The sequence below is a fragment of the Nesoenas mayeri genome (genome assembly GCF_963082525.1).
Source record: "Nesoenas mayeri genome assembly, chromosome: 4".
Classification (NCBI taxonomy): domain Eukaryota; kingdom Metazoa; phylum Chordata; class Aves; order Columbiformes; family Columbidae; genus Nesoenas; species Nesoenas mayeri.
Genome location: NC_137540.1, coordinates 7,625,743 through 7,643,073, shown reverse-complemented (window position 1 = coordinate 7,643,073; position 17,331 = coordinate 7,625,743). Strand labels below are relative to the sequence as shown.

The window sequence follows — 17,331 nt, the reverse complement described above, 5'->3', positions numbered from 1 at the left end:
TACAGAGGCACTAGAGGGAGCTGCTGTAATAAAAATTCATGTCCCGTCCTCCAGTGTACAGCTGTCCGAGAAGCTGAATTCTGGTCTCACTAGCAGCATTAGCAAAACATCAGGATATCAAGTCTCTCTGCCTCTGTAACTTCATACCCCTACAGCAGGGGTGTCAAACTCATTTTCACTGGGGGCCACATCAGCCTCACGGTTGCCTTTAAAGGGCTGAATGTAATTTTAGGACCATATAAATGTAGGAGTTGTTGCATTTATATAAATGTAGTAGTTACATTTATTTAAATGTATTAGTTACATTTATATAAATGTAAGAGTTGTTACATTTATGCAGTCCTAAAATTACATTTCACCCATTGAAGGCAACCATGAGGCTGTTGTGGCCCCCAGTGAAAATAAGTTTGACACCCCTGCCCTACAGGTGTGCGTTTCCTCTCTTTCACTTCTTTCCATACAGATGCTGATGTCCTTTTCTCCCACCTCCAAACAGACATGTCACTGCTTCAACCTACAGCCTTTTCCATACCCTGTGCTCCTAGCTGTCCTTCTCTGTTTTCTCCCTGTAAGACACTGTCTCATTGTTTGTGGAGAACTGAAATGAAACTTTCAACAGGGTTCAAGGTCCTCCTTTGCAGATCACTTGCAAGGTGGAGCACACAGCAAAATATGTGCAGCAGGGAAAAAGAGAGGAATACTGAGAAGTCACTCTGCTCATGGCTTTTGATGTCTTATGAACTGGAGAATACTGTCCCCTCCAAGACCTCACTCTGCTCACCTTCAAATAAGTGGGAGGGCATCTGCCTTAGGAGATCAACAAAAGCCTTCCCAGAGTGCAGACCAGAACAGCAGCTGATTAACAGAGTAACTGTAGAGTCTTTACCCATGGCAGTCATGTTATTGAGTCTCATTCATGTATAGAGTCCTCATTCTGCCCATATTTTTCATGCACACCTACCAAATGGTACCCAGAAAGACTTCATGCATAGAGGGAAGTGTCCACTCCAGAAACTAATTTGCCATGAATGAGATTCTTAAACACATGGTACATGTGGTGCAACATCAGTTCCTCATTGCTCGTACTTCTGTTGTCATGCTCCAGAACAACACAGTTACTGTCAAACAATAGAAAACTCATCTATAACAAGTACCAACATATTGCATAAGTCATTTTTCCATTCAGTGTCTATTATGCATTAAGAAACATTCCTGTGCAGATGCAGATTCTTTGCTCAAAGACCTTAACAGCCAAAGTTAATTCTCTTCCAGCCTATGTCAATGTAACTCACTGATGTAACAAACACAGCAAACCCTGAATTACACTAAGCGGTCATGCATGGAACAAGCAAATCACATTTTAAACTTTTTCCTTCTTTGCATTTTTCTGTGAAGCCAGAGAAGTTCTCTGTACAATGCAAAGTGGCTGAACTGTAAAAGGAGAGAGTGTTACAAAGGTGCTCTTTTGCTAAAATGAATAAATAAAAGTCAACTGGGTAACTGAAGAACTAAGTGATGCCATTAACCTCAACACATAGTTGCAAGGGATATACAGCACAGCTGCTGGCTGGTAATTCACATGGACATATGCAGATACACACAGACATTGGCAAGCAGCAGTAGGTAATTATCAACCCCAAAGCCTCACCTACATCATTCTGTGCAAGAATTCGACGACCAGAACCATCCAGGTTTGCGCTCTCAACCACCGACTGCTTAGCATCACACCAGTAAACCTTATCGGCTAAGTAGTCGAGGGCTATTCCACTGGGCCACACCAGGTCTGTGCTGGCTATAACCTGGCGATCGATGCCTTCTAATGAAGAGCTCTCAATCCGGGGATTGACCCCCATGTCAGTCCAGAATAATCTCCTTTAGAAAACAAAATGCATACAGGAAGTCAGTGAGTAAATATTTGTTCTCCTCTCTTCTGTTCTTTCAGAGCAGAAAAATTAGATCAGAGCAATACAAGCCTGAGGCACATGAGAAAAAGTGCAGCTTCAAGCAAATATGTTGGCTGCCAATCTTTTCACACTTGCTATAAGACTCCAGATGATTACACGGGGACTTACACAGAACCTCCACTCCATTGGCACAAAACCTTTGAAAAACAGCTCCTCCTGTATATGCTAACTGCCAACTCTTCATAGATGCTTTTGGCACTTTTCTTATGACTAACAATAGCAGTTTAGCAAACCCAGACAACAGAAGACAATGCATTAGTGACCCCTTGTCTAAAGAAGAGTGTAACAATGCAAAACTGAAACCAAAATTATCCACCACCCATGGAAAACAAGCAAGGGTCCTCAGGTTATTTTGGGTTTGAAAAACAAATCAATATCAGGCCCAGACTCTTCTTTTAATAGAATCATGGGTCTCTCTCTGGGGTTCTGAGTGTTACTCACTGATTGCTCACTGTTTTTCAAAGAACAAACAGTACAAGATGGCCACTTAAAATGGAGATAGCCAAACCCACAAACTTCTGAAGCCTGGGCTACAGTCTTCCCAGGCATCAGCTGCTTTTGTCAGGTTTACTGAAATGACTCACAGATTCACTTAGCTTTATTTATATGAGCAGTTTTGCTGTAGCCAGTGCAGGGATCAGTATTCTCTGTAGTCTTAACTGTGTCTCAGATTTCTCTTTAACACTGACTTTACAATTACAGACACTGCTATAATGTCTGTTCCTCCTTCCACCAGTAACTTTCTAATAAGGAAGGTCTCAGTGATGTTTCCTCCTCCCTTTCCCCTTGTAGCCCTTGCCTCTACCAATAATACTAATAAACAATCTCCTTGAACTTACCTGTTCTTAAAATTTTCCTGCCAGATGCCTCTACCATATTCAGCCTCTACTGAAATATTCTTTCAGGTCTTTTATGTACAGAGTGAAGCCAACAAAATGCCCTCCACAACTCAACTTCATTCATCAGTACATACTTACGGCAGCATATAAGCATCAAAAAAGTAAAGACCAACATATTCAAAACCATCCTAATACAGACATATTGACTGAAATCTATGGGGCTTTGCCATTGATTAAAATGACCAGAATTTCATCAATAGTTTAACCATTCAAAACTCCTTTGATCATCTCAGCACTAGATAAGAAGATATAAGGTGTATTTATATCAACTCTCCATGACAGTAGATTTGGTTTAGTTTTGTCAGAAACGGAAACATAGACCAAAAAAAAATCCTTTGTAAGCAGCACTGGTTAAAAGTGACTACTTTTCACACTGATAGATATGGAACCATCAAAGTTTCTAGTGTGGTGTTTACAATTGGCAGGGTAAATTCAGTCACTTGTGCTTTACTTTAGCTTAAACTGCATACAACATCTTCAATGCTTCTTGTATTTTTTTAAATCTATGTGAAAAATGAATACATCCCAATCCACAAAAGAAATCCATCAATACAACATTGCATTTCACACAACTGTGCAAAGGCTAACCTATCCTAACGTGAGACTAATGCACTTTTGATGACCAAAAAGGCAAGGCTGGCATGGTCATTTTTAAAAACCCTCTCCAAGTATTACACAATTAACCTGGTTTATCACTCCTTACTGTGCAAATGGGTGAATGGCAATCCCTCGTGGCTGGGAGATATCCTTCCAGATGATCATTTTTCTGTGCATTCCATTCAGATTGCTTCTTTCAAGGCATGCCTTCCTGCAACACACACAACACTAAGTCCTCCCTGCTATCTTTTTTAATTGCCTTCTCAGGCAGAAGATACTAAGTTTTTGCACTGCTTTAGTTTAACACAAAACTGTAATGAATAACTTCACAATGACAGGAAATAATCCTGCTGATGTGGGATGTCTAGTTGTTTTATCAACAAATAATTTAAGTTACAGCCTCATTATCTGGTCCAGGGCAAGATGATAAAATACCTGCTGCTCTGCAGGAGACATGAAGTTCTCCTTTTTTGGGCAAATAACAAGTTGGAAGTATGATCACTAATAGATTAATAGACCCAGTTTTGGGTCACTTCCAATCCCTAACATTCTGTGATTCTGTGATGAATGGTAGATTAAAGAGAGTTAGGAGGAAAACAAACTCCTAAGTGAATGGCATTATGAAATGTATAAGGAATTTTTTTAAAAAAATAGTACTTTTATATAGATTTTTTTTTCATCCAGAAATCACCAAGCAATTCATATATCATGTTTATTTTACAGGAAAGAATGAAACTAAGGTTCTTATGATCACTCCTAAAATCTATGGCAGAGTCAAGTATAGAACCTATATCACCAGTTTCTCAATCTGATTTCTTTCCAGAAAATAGTACTTATTGCTACAAACTTCACCTTGTCGAACAAATATCAGCCTCTACCTGAAAGGAAGCCTACAGCCTTCCATGCCTACCTGGACCTGCAGAGAAAGGCCACACAAAGAGGGTAGGAGCAATATATTCATGCAAATATGGAATACAAACAAGAAAACCCAGTGAGTGAGAAGGGAGTGGCAGATACAAATCCACAGCTTCACCCTTGACTTGTCTTATGGAGATGAGCACCATAATTTCCCATTTCACAAGAAACACTGGCATATTTATACAAGAGCTCAATTGTGTAGACAAGATTGTAACTAATAGCATGGAAGTGGACTTGCAGCATATTTAAAAAGGAGAAGAAAGGTAATCTGTACATTCAAAACCTATTTTTATGACTAATAAAATATGGGTCATACTGAATCATGCCCACTCTTCAGGGAGTGTTCATTATGTGTTCAGATCTGACACTGACTTTTCACCAAAAGTCTTTTTTGTTTCTCTCTGCATTTAAGTTTAGGTACCAGCTGAAATGTGAAGTCATATTGTTTGCCAGTGACCATTCCTCTTTTATCAGAGATAATTGACAAATGTTCTCCATTAGCTCAAAGGGGAACGATTCTAGCTGTCAGCAATGCTGACTTTTGTCCAAGATGTACTTGGTGCAGTGATATTCATTATTTGTAAGTATATACAAAGATATACCTATATATACATACATACAGTGTTCGTAAATAAATATGAGTGTATAGATATATATATTCACATGCGTATGTGCACATACAGATATGTATACATGCAGTACATGCTTTAGATTCCTTGCAACTGTGTCCAAACCCTTGCTTCTTGGAAAGACAAAGATAAAAGTACAATAGCAGACTCAAAATGATCTTCCAGCAGTTCAGTTTTAAAGAACCTTCCAACCGTATTTACTCAAGATTACAGCTACACAATCAGAATGTGAAGCGTTACTGAATTTAGAGTGACATCTCAGCTATTTCTGTATCACCAGTCATTTATTCCAAATATTTTATGGCATGCTTCAACATAAATGCACTGTAGAGCATGTACCCTCTGTCTGTCCAATACAATTTACGGTTAATCCAGTCCACAGCAAGGCCTTCGGGTATATCTATAGCTTCATGAATAACTTTTTCACGATTTGAGCCATCCAGATCAGCTCGTTCTATCCATTTCAAGGCAGTGTGGGCAAAGTAAATCTGTGAAGAAATAACAGTTGAGGGGTTATTAGTTCCCATCTCACTTTCTGCTTTATTTCACCTGTAAAATAACTTTGTCGTCTTGAAATTCCCTAAACTGCTCATTCACAAAAAGCTGCACAGGTAACCTGTGGTCCCTGATCAAATAAAAAGGCACTTATCCTTCAGCCAGCATGACTTCTACAGGCAGCTTGTGCTTAGCTGTAAATCCTGCCTGCCCTATATACAGCCCTCTGAGTATCCTGTGGTTTTGTTTCAGCGAGCAGTTACCCCACATGAAGAATGGCTGAGGAAGGAAAAGCGGGACCAGGCAAAATGCAGCATGTTATAATTTACCTGGCTGCTCATTTTAAAAAGTGGGGAGTGAGGAGAAGAGGGCAGTTGTGTATGTGTATCAAGGAGCTGGGAGTGGAAAATAAGTTATATAACTGGATTCTATTTTTTTTCCTCTTTCAGCCTGCACATATCTTAATTTTTTTACCAGGTGTCTATTCTGTAAGGCTCCAACATTTCCTGGATAAGCTTCTCAGTTTTGGGTCAAAATAAAAGTTCTCTGCTGTGGGAAAACTAAGTTTGTGTTTTCCAAGGATGAGGAGAAGAAGAGGGGAAAAAAAAACCTCATATTTGATATCTAGAGGGAGCCAAACACTATGTGGCAGAGCTACATACAGAGCAATGCTGAGGTTTGCTTTGCAAATGATAGCAACAGAACAAATAACTTTGTTTTGACGCTAAGCACAGGGCCAAACAAAGCAAGAGGAAGACCTCTGGCATTAAACCAGCTAATTCAATTACCATGGGAGCACAGAGTGATGCTGAGCTAATTTACCTGGCACCTCGGTCGTGTGCCGCCTCCGCACTGCCCTGCAGAGCTCCTTACAGACGTGGGACAGACGTGCACAGCCAGTGTCACCAGCACAGCTGATTTACGCTCAGCACAGCACAGAACAACTGCTGGTTCCCCAGCAGAGCCCTATTTTGGGAGTGAGTGGCGAAGTTCCAGCAGTGCCCAAAACAATCCTCCTGTAACGCAGCTCTGGTAACATTCTCATTTGTTTAGCTGAATCCGTCCAGGCCTTGAGATTTTTCCAGCAGCTTAACTGAGCTCCTCACCAGCTTTCACTGTACCATCCGGTATCTTTTTGTAACACTTTTGCAGTGTAAATAAGTTTCACCATGGGAAAAAACAACTATCTGCCACAGAAGGCTTAGCAAAGCACAGCTGAGCTCCTTTCCAACTCTGATGCAGCTACACAGACAAACAGCTCTTTATGCAGAGAAGACTTCTGTTTCTAAAAGCAATATCTTGTAATATGAGGAATACATTTCGTAAAAGCAATAAACCCAGTGAATGTTCAGCAGTTTTGTTCAATAGTGTCAGGACACACAAAGTTCAGACTCTTATTAAGATTACTCCTATGTTCAGTATAGATTTGGGGATGTAGCTGCGTATTAATAAACAAACAAACAAATAAATATACTGTTGCTTTTACAGCTATCCAGTGAAAAAAACACGACAATATATTTCTAGAAAACAGCACTGGAGTCTTAGGGGAGAAAACTCTCAATCACACAAAAATGCTTTGAAATTGAAATAATGCTGGGAGTGAATTTAAAAATCCAAATTGTGTGTGAATTAGCCATGTCAGTGTACAAAGCACATTCACTCAGTAAGTAAAGGATGAACCTCTTCAACTAGTGTTTGGCATCCTGTGCCAGTTGTGCTCCTGGGCAGGCAACAGAACAACAAGCAGAACAACATTTAATCTGGATCACTGACAGCAGAAAGGTTAAGGCACATGAAAGCCCAATCCATTTGTCCTTGCAACACTTCAAAATCCTCTCATTTTTAATGCCTTACCTTATTTTCCACTGGGTCAAAGTCCAGTGCTAAGACTATTCCCATCTGCCAGTCAAGTAAACTTACATAATCTGCACCATCAAAACTGATCTGGCGGATATCTTGGCTATTTGCAAATAACAAAAATGGCTTAGGACCTGTTGATGAAAATTTGCACATACGTTAATTCCATTAGGTTTTAAGTGATCTCTATCCTGTATCACCATCTGGCTAACATTGCAAGTAACAATAGCTAACAAAATGGAAGAACAGAAGCACAAAGAAACGAAGGCGCTTGTCCTGCATTCCACTTGCCTCAGAAAACAAAGATAAATGCGAATACAGGTTTTCAATATCAGCGCCTTGCCCAAAATCAGCCTCAAAGTATGTGATAAAGGCAGTCATTAGCCCAGCTGCATTTCTAACTGTGACTTGGTCTCAAGACAGTCTTCCCTCTGCATTTCTTAGCATCACCATAAATGCCAGAACATGACTTTTGCACATGAGAAGCCTTTCACGGTAAAAGCAAGAAAAATGTTGTCCTCCAAAAAAATAAAGCTTTTGCCTTTTTCCTGAAACAAATCACAAACTTTCTTTCTCTCTCTCATGCAATTGCTTGTAACTTGCTGCTCACCAGGGTCTGCCCTTTTCTTAGAAGAAACAGAAGGGTCTGGAATCCAAACATCACAAATACCTGGGCTTCCTGGGGCCACTTGGGGAGAAATATCCTTGTAAGAAAAGTCCTCCAATAGACTATTCCCTGCCTTGTTCTCCACACATAAATGCCTCAAGCCCAATTCTGTAAGACTGGGCAGAAACCACATGTGTATGAAGGCACAAAAATTTGAATACTGCAGATAGACCTCTGGAGTACAGGAACCCAGAATGAAATGCAGAAGTTGGATAATAGACCGTGAGGGAGACTGAACCATATACTGGTGCTTGTTCTGGTATATTTCCAAAATAGGTTACTCTTCCAAATATTTAATACTTCCCAAGTTTCACAAAGTAATCTAAAACCAGTGCAAAAATGGATCCCAGTTATGTGACTCTAAAACGTTTTTGCTTTTATTGGCAGAAAGATGCGGGCATAGCAAGGTACTGACCTATAGCGGTGCAGTGCTTTCTGTCTCGCTGAAGCTTGTATCCAGGAAAACAAGCACACTCCCAGGAGGATGGGCTTAAAGAAGAGCATATCTGACTACAACCACCATTATCTGGAGATGTACAACCTTAAACAGAGCATTTGAAAAAATTAACTTTGCCGTTCAAATAAAAAAAATACAACAAAATCAGAGGTATAAGCAAGAAAATGATTTATACTGCTTAGCCTTACTACAGTGAGAATTGGAAAACTGATTCTACCGTGCAAATCTCACCCCATCTACAACAGAGTAACAAATTTTATCAGACTTTGCACTCCATGCAAAGAAACAGCAGATTAATGCCATTCTCACACCAGAAGTTAATTAGGCTAGGACAGTGAATCGATACTTCTTAATACAACAAACCAAGATGTCATATGAAAATAGACTATTCTTTCTTCTTGGGGGTGTACAATGGTTACAGCCTCAATGCCAACCTGAGCTTACTCAGTGGAGTGTCCCTAGAAAAACAGCAACAGTCACTGCATCTGTGTATACAGTACAGTATAGAAGGGATGTAAAAAGGAAGGGGATGTTTCAAGGTGTAAGGCTGGCATTAACAAAGCTATCTTGATCCCTAAGACTGCAAAGATACAGTTGAAAAGCTACAGTTCCCCTAATTCGTAAATCTTGCTGGGATGGGGAGTGACAGATAAGCGGATGTAGCAGCTTCAAATATACTGACTGCAAAAATCGCACTTGTGAGTAATTTGATGAAATTGCTGTAAATTAGAGTGACTCTGAACATTGGTGGCATGATGTCCATAAAATCATCTTCAGATTTCACCCTAATTTTGTACCTATATTTCCCCTCAAATACAAATTTTAGATGCCTCCCGCAACAACCACCTGGGAGATGGCATGATCTGTGCTGACAACAAAAAATTTGGCCTGCAAACATTGGATGTTGCTGCTAAGAAATATATATTAAAAAATGAAGATGAGTATTGCTCATCTCAGCACTCAAAGCATCTGACACTCCATTGCCTTCTATCTTGTACAATCATTTACATCTGTACCAAATGAGTGTAAAATGCCATCATTCACTTCTGGCTTTCAATGCCAAGAACAAACAGAGTTTGGCAGTTACTACAGCTAGAAAAAATGTTACTTACCTGTGCAAGCTTTGCCATCCTCTTTCAGTACAGATCCTTCAGGACAAAAGCAAACAGGCCCTTTAGATGTTTGAAGGCAACCATGGCTACATTCAGTGTTGTTACTTGCACAAGAAATTAGCTCTACAGTAATTCAAAAAGAAAAAAAAAAATCTTAAATTATAAAAATATTTACTAAGCCCCCCCAAAAGAGATACAAACACTCTCTTAAATAGCAAAAGAAAAGGAGGTGGGGGGGAAAAGTGTGATATTGAGAGTGCAATTTTTTTCCCCACCCTCTACTAGTTATAGCAAAGGATAAAGCCAAAGTTGCTGGATCCTGAAGCCATTATACTGATCAGCTTTAAGTTTTCCAAAACTGTATGAATAGGTGTTATCAAAATAGAAATAATTTAGAAAACTTTCCTTTTATATTTCATCAAAAATAAATCAGGTTTTGATAACTACAAGGAAGTTATACTGAAAAAAAAAGCATAAAACACAAAGAGAATGAGGAAAAACTACTTTCCTACAACTCCAAGGGTAACAGAGCTAGAAACAATGAAAACCGGAGATGAGCATTCCAGAAACAAAGCTACATTCCTTAGTGGCAATTTTTGAAGCTGTAGGGGCAAAACCATCTGAGGACCTGGCAATAGCTTCTCTTTACTTTCTATTACAATTGTTGGAGTGCCAACATTTTTTCAAGTATTTCTTTAATGCAATTTCACAGGATATCCTCCTTCCACTTTCTGTATCCCAGTGCTGCATCTCTTTATGCCAATTCTAGAGCCATATGGCAACAACCACTGGAAGACTGGAACTAATGCAGGTTTCCCACAGCTGCTGCTTTGAATCCGCTGCACACACTGGCTTAAATGGTAAATGACTGTTGCAAATATTGCTTCTCCAGGGCAACCACACTCTGGATTGGATTGTTCTAACCCCTTAAGCACAGTGAAGAGGGTCAAGAAACTGATCTTGTGTTTCTTTCTGACTAGAGCTTGTGGCTTTAGATGAAGAGATTTGTACAGGACTTGGAGGACAAAGCATCAAAGTGTCTGGTCAGCATGTGGACTTCTCACCTTGCATCTCTCTCTCTCTCAAGCTGCGTAGATGGTGACATATCAGCTTTGTGCTGCAGTAGTTAAGGAGTTATACTGTCCATGCTGCATCCCTAGCCTGTGTTAGAAAAACATTATTTTCTGTCTAATTCGAGCCACTCAAAACGCAGGCATACAGTTCAAGCTAGTCATCTGGAGTAGGACTGAGTTGCACAGTGTCTAAGTGTTGTTTTGCACACAAAAGGATATCCCACCTCCCAGTAGCCTCTGGCTGCCGGACTCCCATGTGTCTTCTGTCACATCTGGCTGCCTTCTGCAGCTGTCGCAAAACCATAGACTCCCACATTTGGGTCACTGAATCCTACTCCAGGCTCCCTCTTAACAGAGAGGGAGAAGTGACTCTTGGAGCTCTAAAATAGATAGACTGACTGCTAGAGCCTGTTAGACTCCGTTACTCTCTAGTAGCGATATTTAATTTATCCTATGTCCTGGTCCTGCGATGACGCAGACTGAACACATTGGTGTGCACTGGCACTTCTGCTTGGTGCATATACTAATGTTTTACTTCCATGGAAACAAGGTAGAAGGACCCCTTGTTTATGCCTAAGTTTCATTTCATTATCAAACCGAAAAGTGACTGGAAATATCCCAAGACCTCAAAACTTGGATATGTTTCACATTTTATATTCCAGATTTACTTTAGAAAGGCTTAATTCATTGTGGGCTGAATATACACAATGCTGCATAAAACCAGAACAAAAACCTTCACCTTTGATTCTCACTATGACTAAATCATGGTCCTTGAAGCTTACTGACAGAGCTTTAGTTTTTCTCTCCACTTCTCTGTGTTCTCTGCATTGAGTTTGTTCCCATTTTTTCAGCTTCAGAGAGCTTTCTGGCTTACATACCTATGTTATCTAGATAAGGTCTCTCAGGTATACTTCAGCTTAATGGAAAAAAGAAAAAAGCAAACAAACAAACAAACCCAACAAAACCACAAAACAACACACAAAAGCAGCAGTCTCCCTGAATAAACAACTTTGTGAGTACTTCTGTGTGTCTTACAGATGTACATGCATTTCATTTCATTAATTTCATGCACATTAGCCGTGTTATCCACCCTGATCTGAAGAGGAAAGAAAAAAAGATGGTGCTGTAAGCTGCTCATTCAGAGACTGTGCAAACTGTTATGCAGGTTCAACAGAATGAGCCAAATTTAGAGACCACGCTTAAAAAGGTATTACTGCTTATCCACCGGGAAAGTACCATGGAGCATAACCTGAGCAAAGAGGTCTCTTTCTCCTGAAGAGGTTCACACTTGATTACTCACGTGTAATTTACAGTTCCCTAAATACGACATTTGAATTTCGTTCACTCAGTTTAAGCTGATCCTACTTCCATAATAAGGGATTGGAAGTGAGCAACGCAACATGCAAAACTTTCAGTGGTTCCAGTGTGAAATGATAATCTCTCTAATATCACACTGGAGGTATTTATGTATCATTGCTACTTACCATGACATGTTTTCCTATCAGGCAGCAGAACAAAACCTCTCGGGCAGGTGCAATAATAGGAACCAGGAATGTTCACACAGCCCAAAGTACAGCCGTGATTCCAGAAGCCACATTCATTGATATCTGCCAAAAGACGCACTTGCTGTGACATAATAACATCACCAACCAGTGTCAGGGAATCAGATTAATGAAACAAAGAGTCTTCAAGAAGTACCTCTTTTTCCCATTAATTTTACAAAAATATATTGGTCCTAATAAATGATAAAAAAGCAAGTTTTCAGACCTTATGAAACCTTCTAGCAAAACCTACTCAGACTGCATGTGTCCAGCAAAGGTGTCTAGAGGACTTTCAAGGGCATGCCTTCCCATTCAGATTCCAGCACCAGTTAAATCCAGTAGGCACCCAAAAAATTTACAGAAGACTATTTCTTCAGATAATTTTTTGTTTTTAATTTGGCTCCAACACAATTTAAGTAAAATTCTAAAAATACAGAAGGGGTTTAGAAGTTGAAATACAGAAAGCAACCCCGGTGAATTTTCTGAGAATCTGATGGCTGCTGCTCAGGCAGGTCTGTAAATTCTATAGGCTATGAATTTTGATGCCTTTATGTCTTTTCAAATCTGGTTGTTTAATGAAAACAATGCTTCTAAAAGTGATATGTTAACTATTATTAAGAGCAATGTTAGATTTTTATTAAAATATTTAGTAACATGTTAAGAATTTTTGCCTGCTTTGAAAGTGGGGCATCTTGCAGGATTTTTCAATGTTTCACCTTTGGTGATGTATCTGTTTTAATTTTTATTTTAAAATTAAATAAGCACCCATAAGCATGTCTACTTATCTGAGACTCCTTTAACTACTCAAGCTAAGACCAAAATTTCTCGCAAGAATAGCATTTGCAACATTTTCATAGGTCTCCTTTTAGACTACTCCAGAACCTGAAGGGACACTAAAATGATATAGCACACTGGTAGACCTCAAAGTATTTTTCATACTCAAGATAAGAATAAAGCAAAAGAACAGATTTTTTTTTCATCTGATGAAATAAAGCTGATGGGAGATTCACGTGTTACCTTCACAAAACTGTTTATTTCGACTTAAAATAAAGCCATTAGAACATCTACACCGATGACTCCTTGAGTCTGGCCTGCAGATTCTTCTTCTGCACTTTCCTTTGTTCAGATCACAGGTTTCTTTTTCTGGAAGAACAAATATAGTACAAATGTAACTGAATTCTTACCATATCAGCCCTCAAGGAGAAACTATCTTGAGCAAAGATGTTCAGCAATGTGTCAGCTCAACAGCTCCTTGCTCAACCTGAGGAACTTCTTACTAATAGAAAATAACTTCAGGCCAATAATTCACTATAAAAAAGAAAGCACTTGGAAGACTAAGGTACATCTGTGCAAATTATCATTTCTAGCTCCATATCAGTACAAGCAGATCTAGAAAGAGCCTGAAGCAGGGGATGATTTGGCTTGGGTGCACAGCTGTAGTGACTGTGAAAGGGAAAACCCTGTGTAGCAGTCTTCATATGCTGCCAGTCCTGCACTGTAGCATATGTTACCAGTCTCTGTGAAACACTCAGAAATAAGAGAGTGACAGAAAGCGAGCACAAATGCAAAGAGAGAAGAGAGATTAAAAAAGAGAGAGAACATACAAAGACTGGAAATTATTAGCACAAAGCAGTTCTCAAGTCTCACATTAATTGAGAAAACAAACAAACAAACAAACCCAACTGGACAGATCATAATGACCATACATTTCATTCAGACAAAAAGTATTAGCACAGCCTAGAGGATCTCTGTACTAAGGTAGATCCTGGCTTCTGCCTATGAGAAATACAAATATTACAAATCTTGAACTCAGATTTAAAACTCGGAATGTTTCTGATGGCAAACAGGTTATACTCAAAGGGTCTTCAAAGGAAGCACAAAAAACTACCTAACAGATCCCCAGAAGCCTTCTGACTTCTTCTACTTCACAGAAAAAGGCAGACAGGTATTCCAGTATTTTTTTTCAAGGGAAGGATTGGCAAAGCCTCATGTCTTGTGCTCAGCTACCTTCTAGAGCTGGTGCTTTTGCAGATGTACTCCTGGTTTTATTCTTGTCTCCCAAATTATTATTTTTGTTTTAATCTTCCTAATCTTCTTCAGGGGTTGCTTGCCCCTTTCCCAAGCTAAGAACAGCTGAACTTCTGCTGCTGAATGTGGGTACACAGCCACCCCCACACACCACTGTCTTTGCCCTGTGCTGTCTGTGTAACATATAAGAAATCGTGGGCTCCTACAGGCAAAGAAATTTGCATGTGAACTTTCTTGTGCTATTTCTAATTCACCCTCTAAATTCCAAGAGATGGGAAGCAGCATAACATTTAGTCTTGTACTAGCCACAACAGAGAAAATGCTGGCCATTTGCTGGAATGACAGATCACATCTACAAAAGACTGAAATAATTTCCCAGACAGACATTTCAGCTTGGCTGAAATAATCAACTTAGCACTTCTTTGCATCAAACTGATTAATTCTTCTCTAACAAAAGCTGTATCACTAAATGAAAAATGATGAATTGGCGACTAGATGGATATTAGCTATGTTATTAAGCATGTTAGCTGTTGAGAGACTTGAATTTTACACAGTTTTAGCTGAGCCTCTCTTTTTGTAGAACTACTTTTGAATTGGACCCTTAATCTTTGTCTCTGCTGCAACTAAGTCAGGAATACACAGCAGTGGGTTGTCTAATCTTCAAATACAAAACTCATCAGAATGACAGAAATGCAAGAACGTGCAATCACAAAACAATACAAAATAGAAACAAGACCACATTCAGGGTTGCATCTTATGCTTGTGGGTGGTGTTGGTTTTTTGACCCTTGCTTGTACCATTTTTGGTCTAACGAGACCTAAGACACTCAGGAATTACAGAAGAAAAAAACAAAAGCAATAAATATGCCATCTGGGTAATCTCAATAAGATATTCTTTTTTAATGGAATAGTTATTAGAAACTGATATTGCTAATCACCATGTTTTAAAAAAATCATATTCTAAAACAAAATTCATAGTGACTAAATTGTGTTTCACAAAGTTTAATAAGGTAGTCTTTTCTGGAAGAATAACCACTATGAACCATACTTTCTAGTTTGTTGGTTTGGGGCTTTTTTCCTCCTCCTATTACCTCTTTTATAAGGAAATTTGTGTTCTCAGATAATCGTCTGATGTTGGTATCTTACTCTGGAAAGAAACACAACATAATTCCTCAAAAAAAAAAATCCTGAATGTACTGAATATCATTAATCTGTCAGAGAAGATAATTTAAAAAAATTCCAGAGGCGGTCTTTGAGATTTTAAGGTAATTATGACATTTTATGAGCTATTAATAAAGGCATGAAGAACATTCAAGCAGGCATTTATAAATACACATACTGCCATCACATCTAGGACTAGCTGTCAAAGAGAGTTGAGGTAAATTAGAGGCCATCTTCCAGATACTAAAGCTGTTGTGTGGGGTTATAGCAAACCTATAGCTGAATTAATGTACTTATTTCCCCCAACCAATCCACAAAACTCTTTTAAAAGGGAAGAAGGGACATAAAGAATTTAAGTAGTAAAGTCAATAATCCAAATTCCAGTAAAAAAATCATACCAGTTGAGCATTTCTCATCAGTTCCTTTTTCATCTGAAGGAACTCGCTATCTGCTTTAAAGAAGGCCTGATAATTCACAGCTGACACTACACTGCAGAATACACTTTTTTTAGCTTGTACAGAGCATCTAATTAGTCTAGGTATGCTTTTATCTTGAGGTTTCTCTGTTGTAAGATCAGCTATAAATCTTGTACTCCAGGCTCATTAGCCCTTCTTTCATTCCAGTTCTTGCACTGGACAATGCAAGCAATGTATATGTAAAGTCCAAAAGGTCCATCTGGATTCAGCCTGTTAAACTTCTTTCTACTCCAACACCTCCCAGACATTTTTACAAGAAGGTATTTGGAATTTATAAAAGGCTTACTCCTGACAGTTCCTACTGTCATGCAAATATTTACTAAATATTGGAAATACAGAGGTATATACTGCGAGGCATTTAAAAACACTGGTAGTTTATTTACTAATAAAGGTGGGGAAACACTTTTTCCAGTGGAAAGAGAAACACCAGAAGGAAGCATGTTCTGGTAGAAGAAATTGAATTAATCTTCTGAGAGAAGAATACAAGCCAAGTGCACATAGTCAATGAAATTATGCTGCAAACTCTTGTGGAAAGGACATATGTAGCACAAACAATAAACGCTGAGATTCAAGATACCACCATCATGAACCGCCTTTCTTGGTCATTGTTTCTTCCTTTCCATCTCCATGACTATGTAGACTTGGTGACAGACAGCCAAGGAGGTCTCACGAGACCTTCCAAGTCCCATCGTAACAACACTGAGATGTGTAGATGCACCACTGTCTGCACCACAAACAAATCCTTCCCTAATTGCTCTGTTTAAGAGCACCGGACATGTCAGATGAAAAAAGTGCTTCAATTTGCCCCGATGGTTGTTTTCCTTGAAGGAAGCACAGAACAGGTATCATGTCTGAATGGAGGCTCCCTGTGTTTAGAAGTAAAAGCTTGATTTCCTTGAACACTTCTGCACCTCAACAGCTCTTAGCACTGCAAACGTAGAACTTGAAGGGGAATGCTGCCTTGAAAATGTTTATTTTCCAACTCAGACCGGGTTTCAGGAAGGAGAGACAGCATGGTACTGTATAACGGTGTTGGTTGGCATGAAGAAGCATAAAGCCTATTTTATAGTGGATATTTAGAAATGGTTCAAGAGAGATATTTATGGTTTCATTTTTGCTCACATGAACAAACGCTGCTTTCTCCTCGTGTCTCCATACCACCTATACCCCTGGGAACCCATGGCCACCTTCCCTTGGGAGTTCTACAGCTGTTCATCAACACACAAGTGCCTCTGTGTTTGCATCCAAGCAAAAGCTTGACAAAAGCTATTCCACTAAAGCAAGGATACTCTGTGCCTGCTTCCTAGACACCAGACAATAAAACATTATTTCCCTTAGACACCCCTCACTTCCTACTGCCTCAGCAGAAATCTTTGAGAGTGAACTATCCATAGTCAACCACCTTCGTTTTCTGATCCACAGTGGAAGACAGTGACATGACCACCACATACTGTAGGC

The 17,331-nt window shown here is 39.3% G+C and overlaps 1 protein-coding gene across 1 annotated transcript in view; it reads right to left on the bottom strand.

The window, feature by feature from the left end:
* Nucleotides 1-17,331, bottom strand: part of EGF (epidermal growth factor) — a gene marked incomplete at both ends in the record, with an annotated part of 58,511 nt that overhangs the window by 21,946 nt on the left and 19,234 nt on the right. The window contains 8 exons of the mRNA XM_080344205.1: nt 1,649-1,872; nt 3,567-3,671; nt 5,347-5,495; nt 7,357-7,493; nt 8,442-8,567; nt 9,596-9,718; nt 12,153-12,275; nt 13,227-13,352. Coding sequence (XP_080200331.1) covers nt 1,649-1,872; nt 3,567-3,671; nt 5,347-5,495; nt 7,357-7,493; nt 8,442-8,567; nt 9,596-9,718; nt 12,153-12,275; nt 13,227-13,352 — 1,113 coding nt within the window. The remainder of the gene's footprint in view (nt 1-1,648; nt 1,873-3,566; nt 3,672-5,346; nt 5,496-7,356; nt 7,494-8,441; nt 8,568-9,595; nt 9,719-12,152; nt 12,276-13,226; nt 13,353-17,331) is intronic.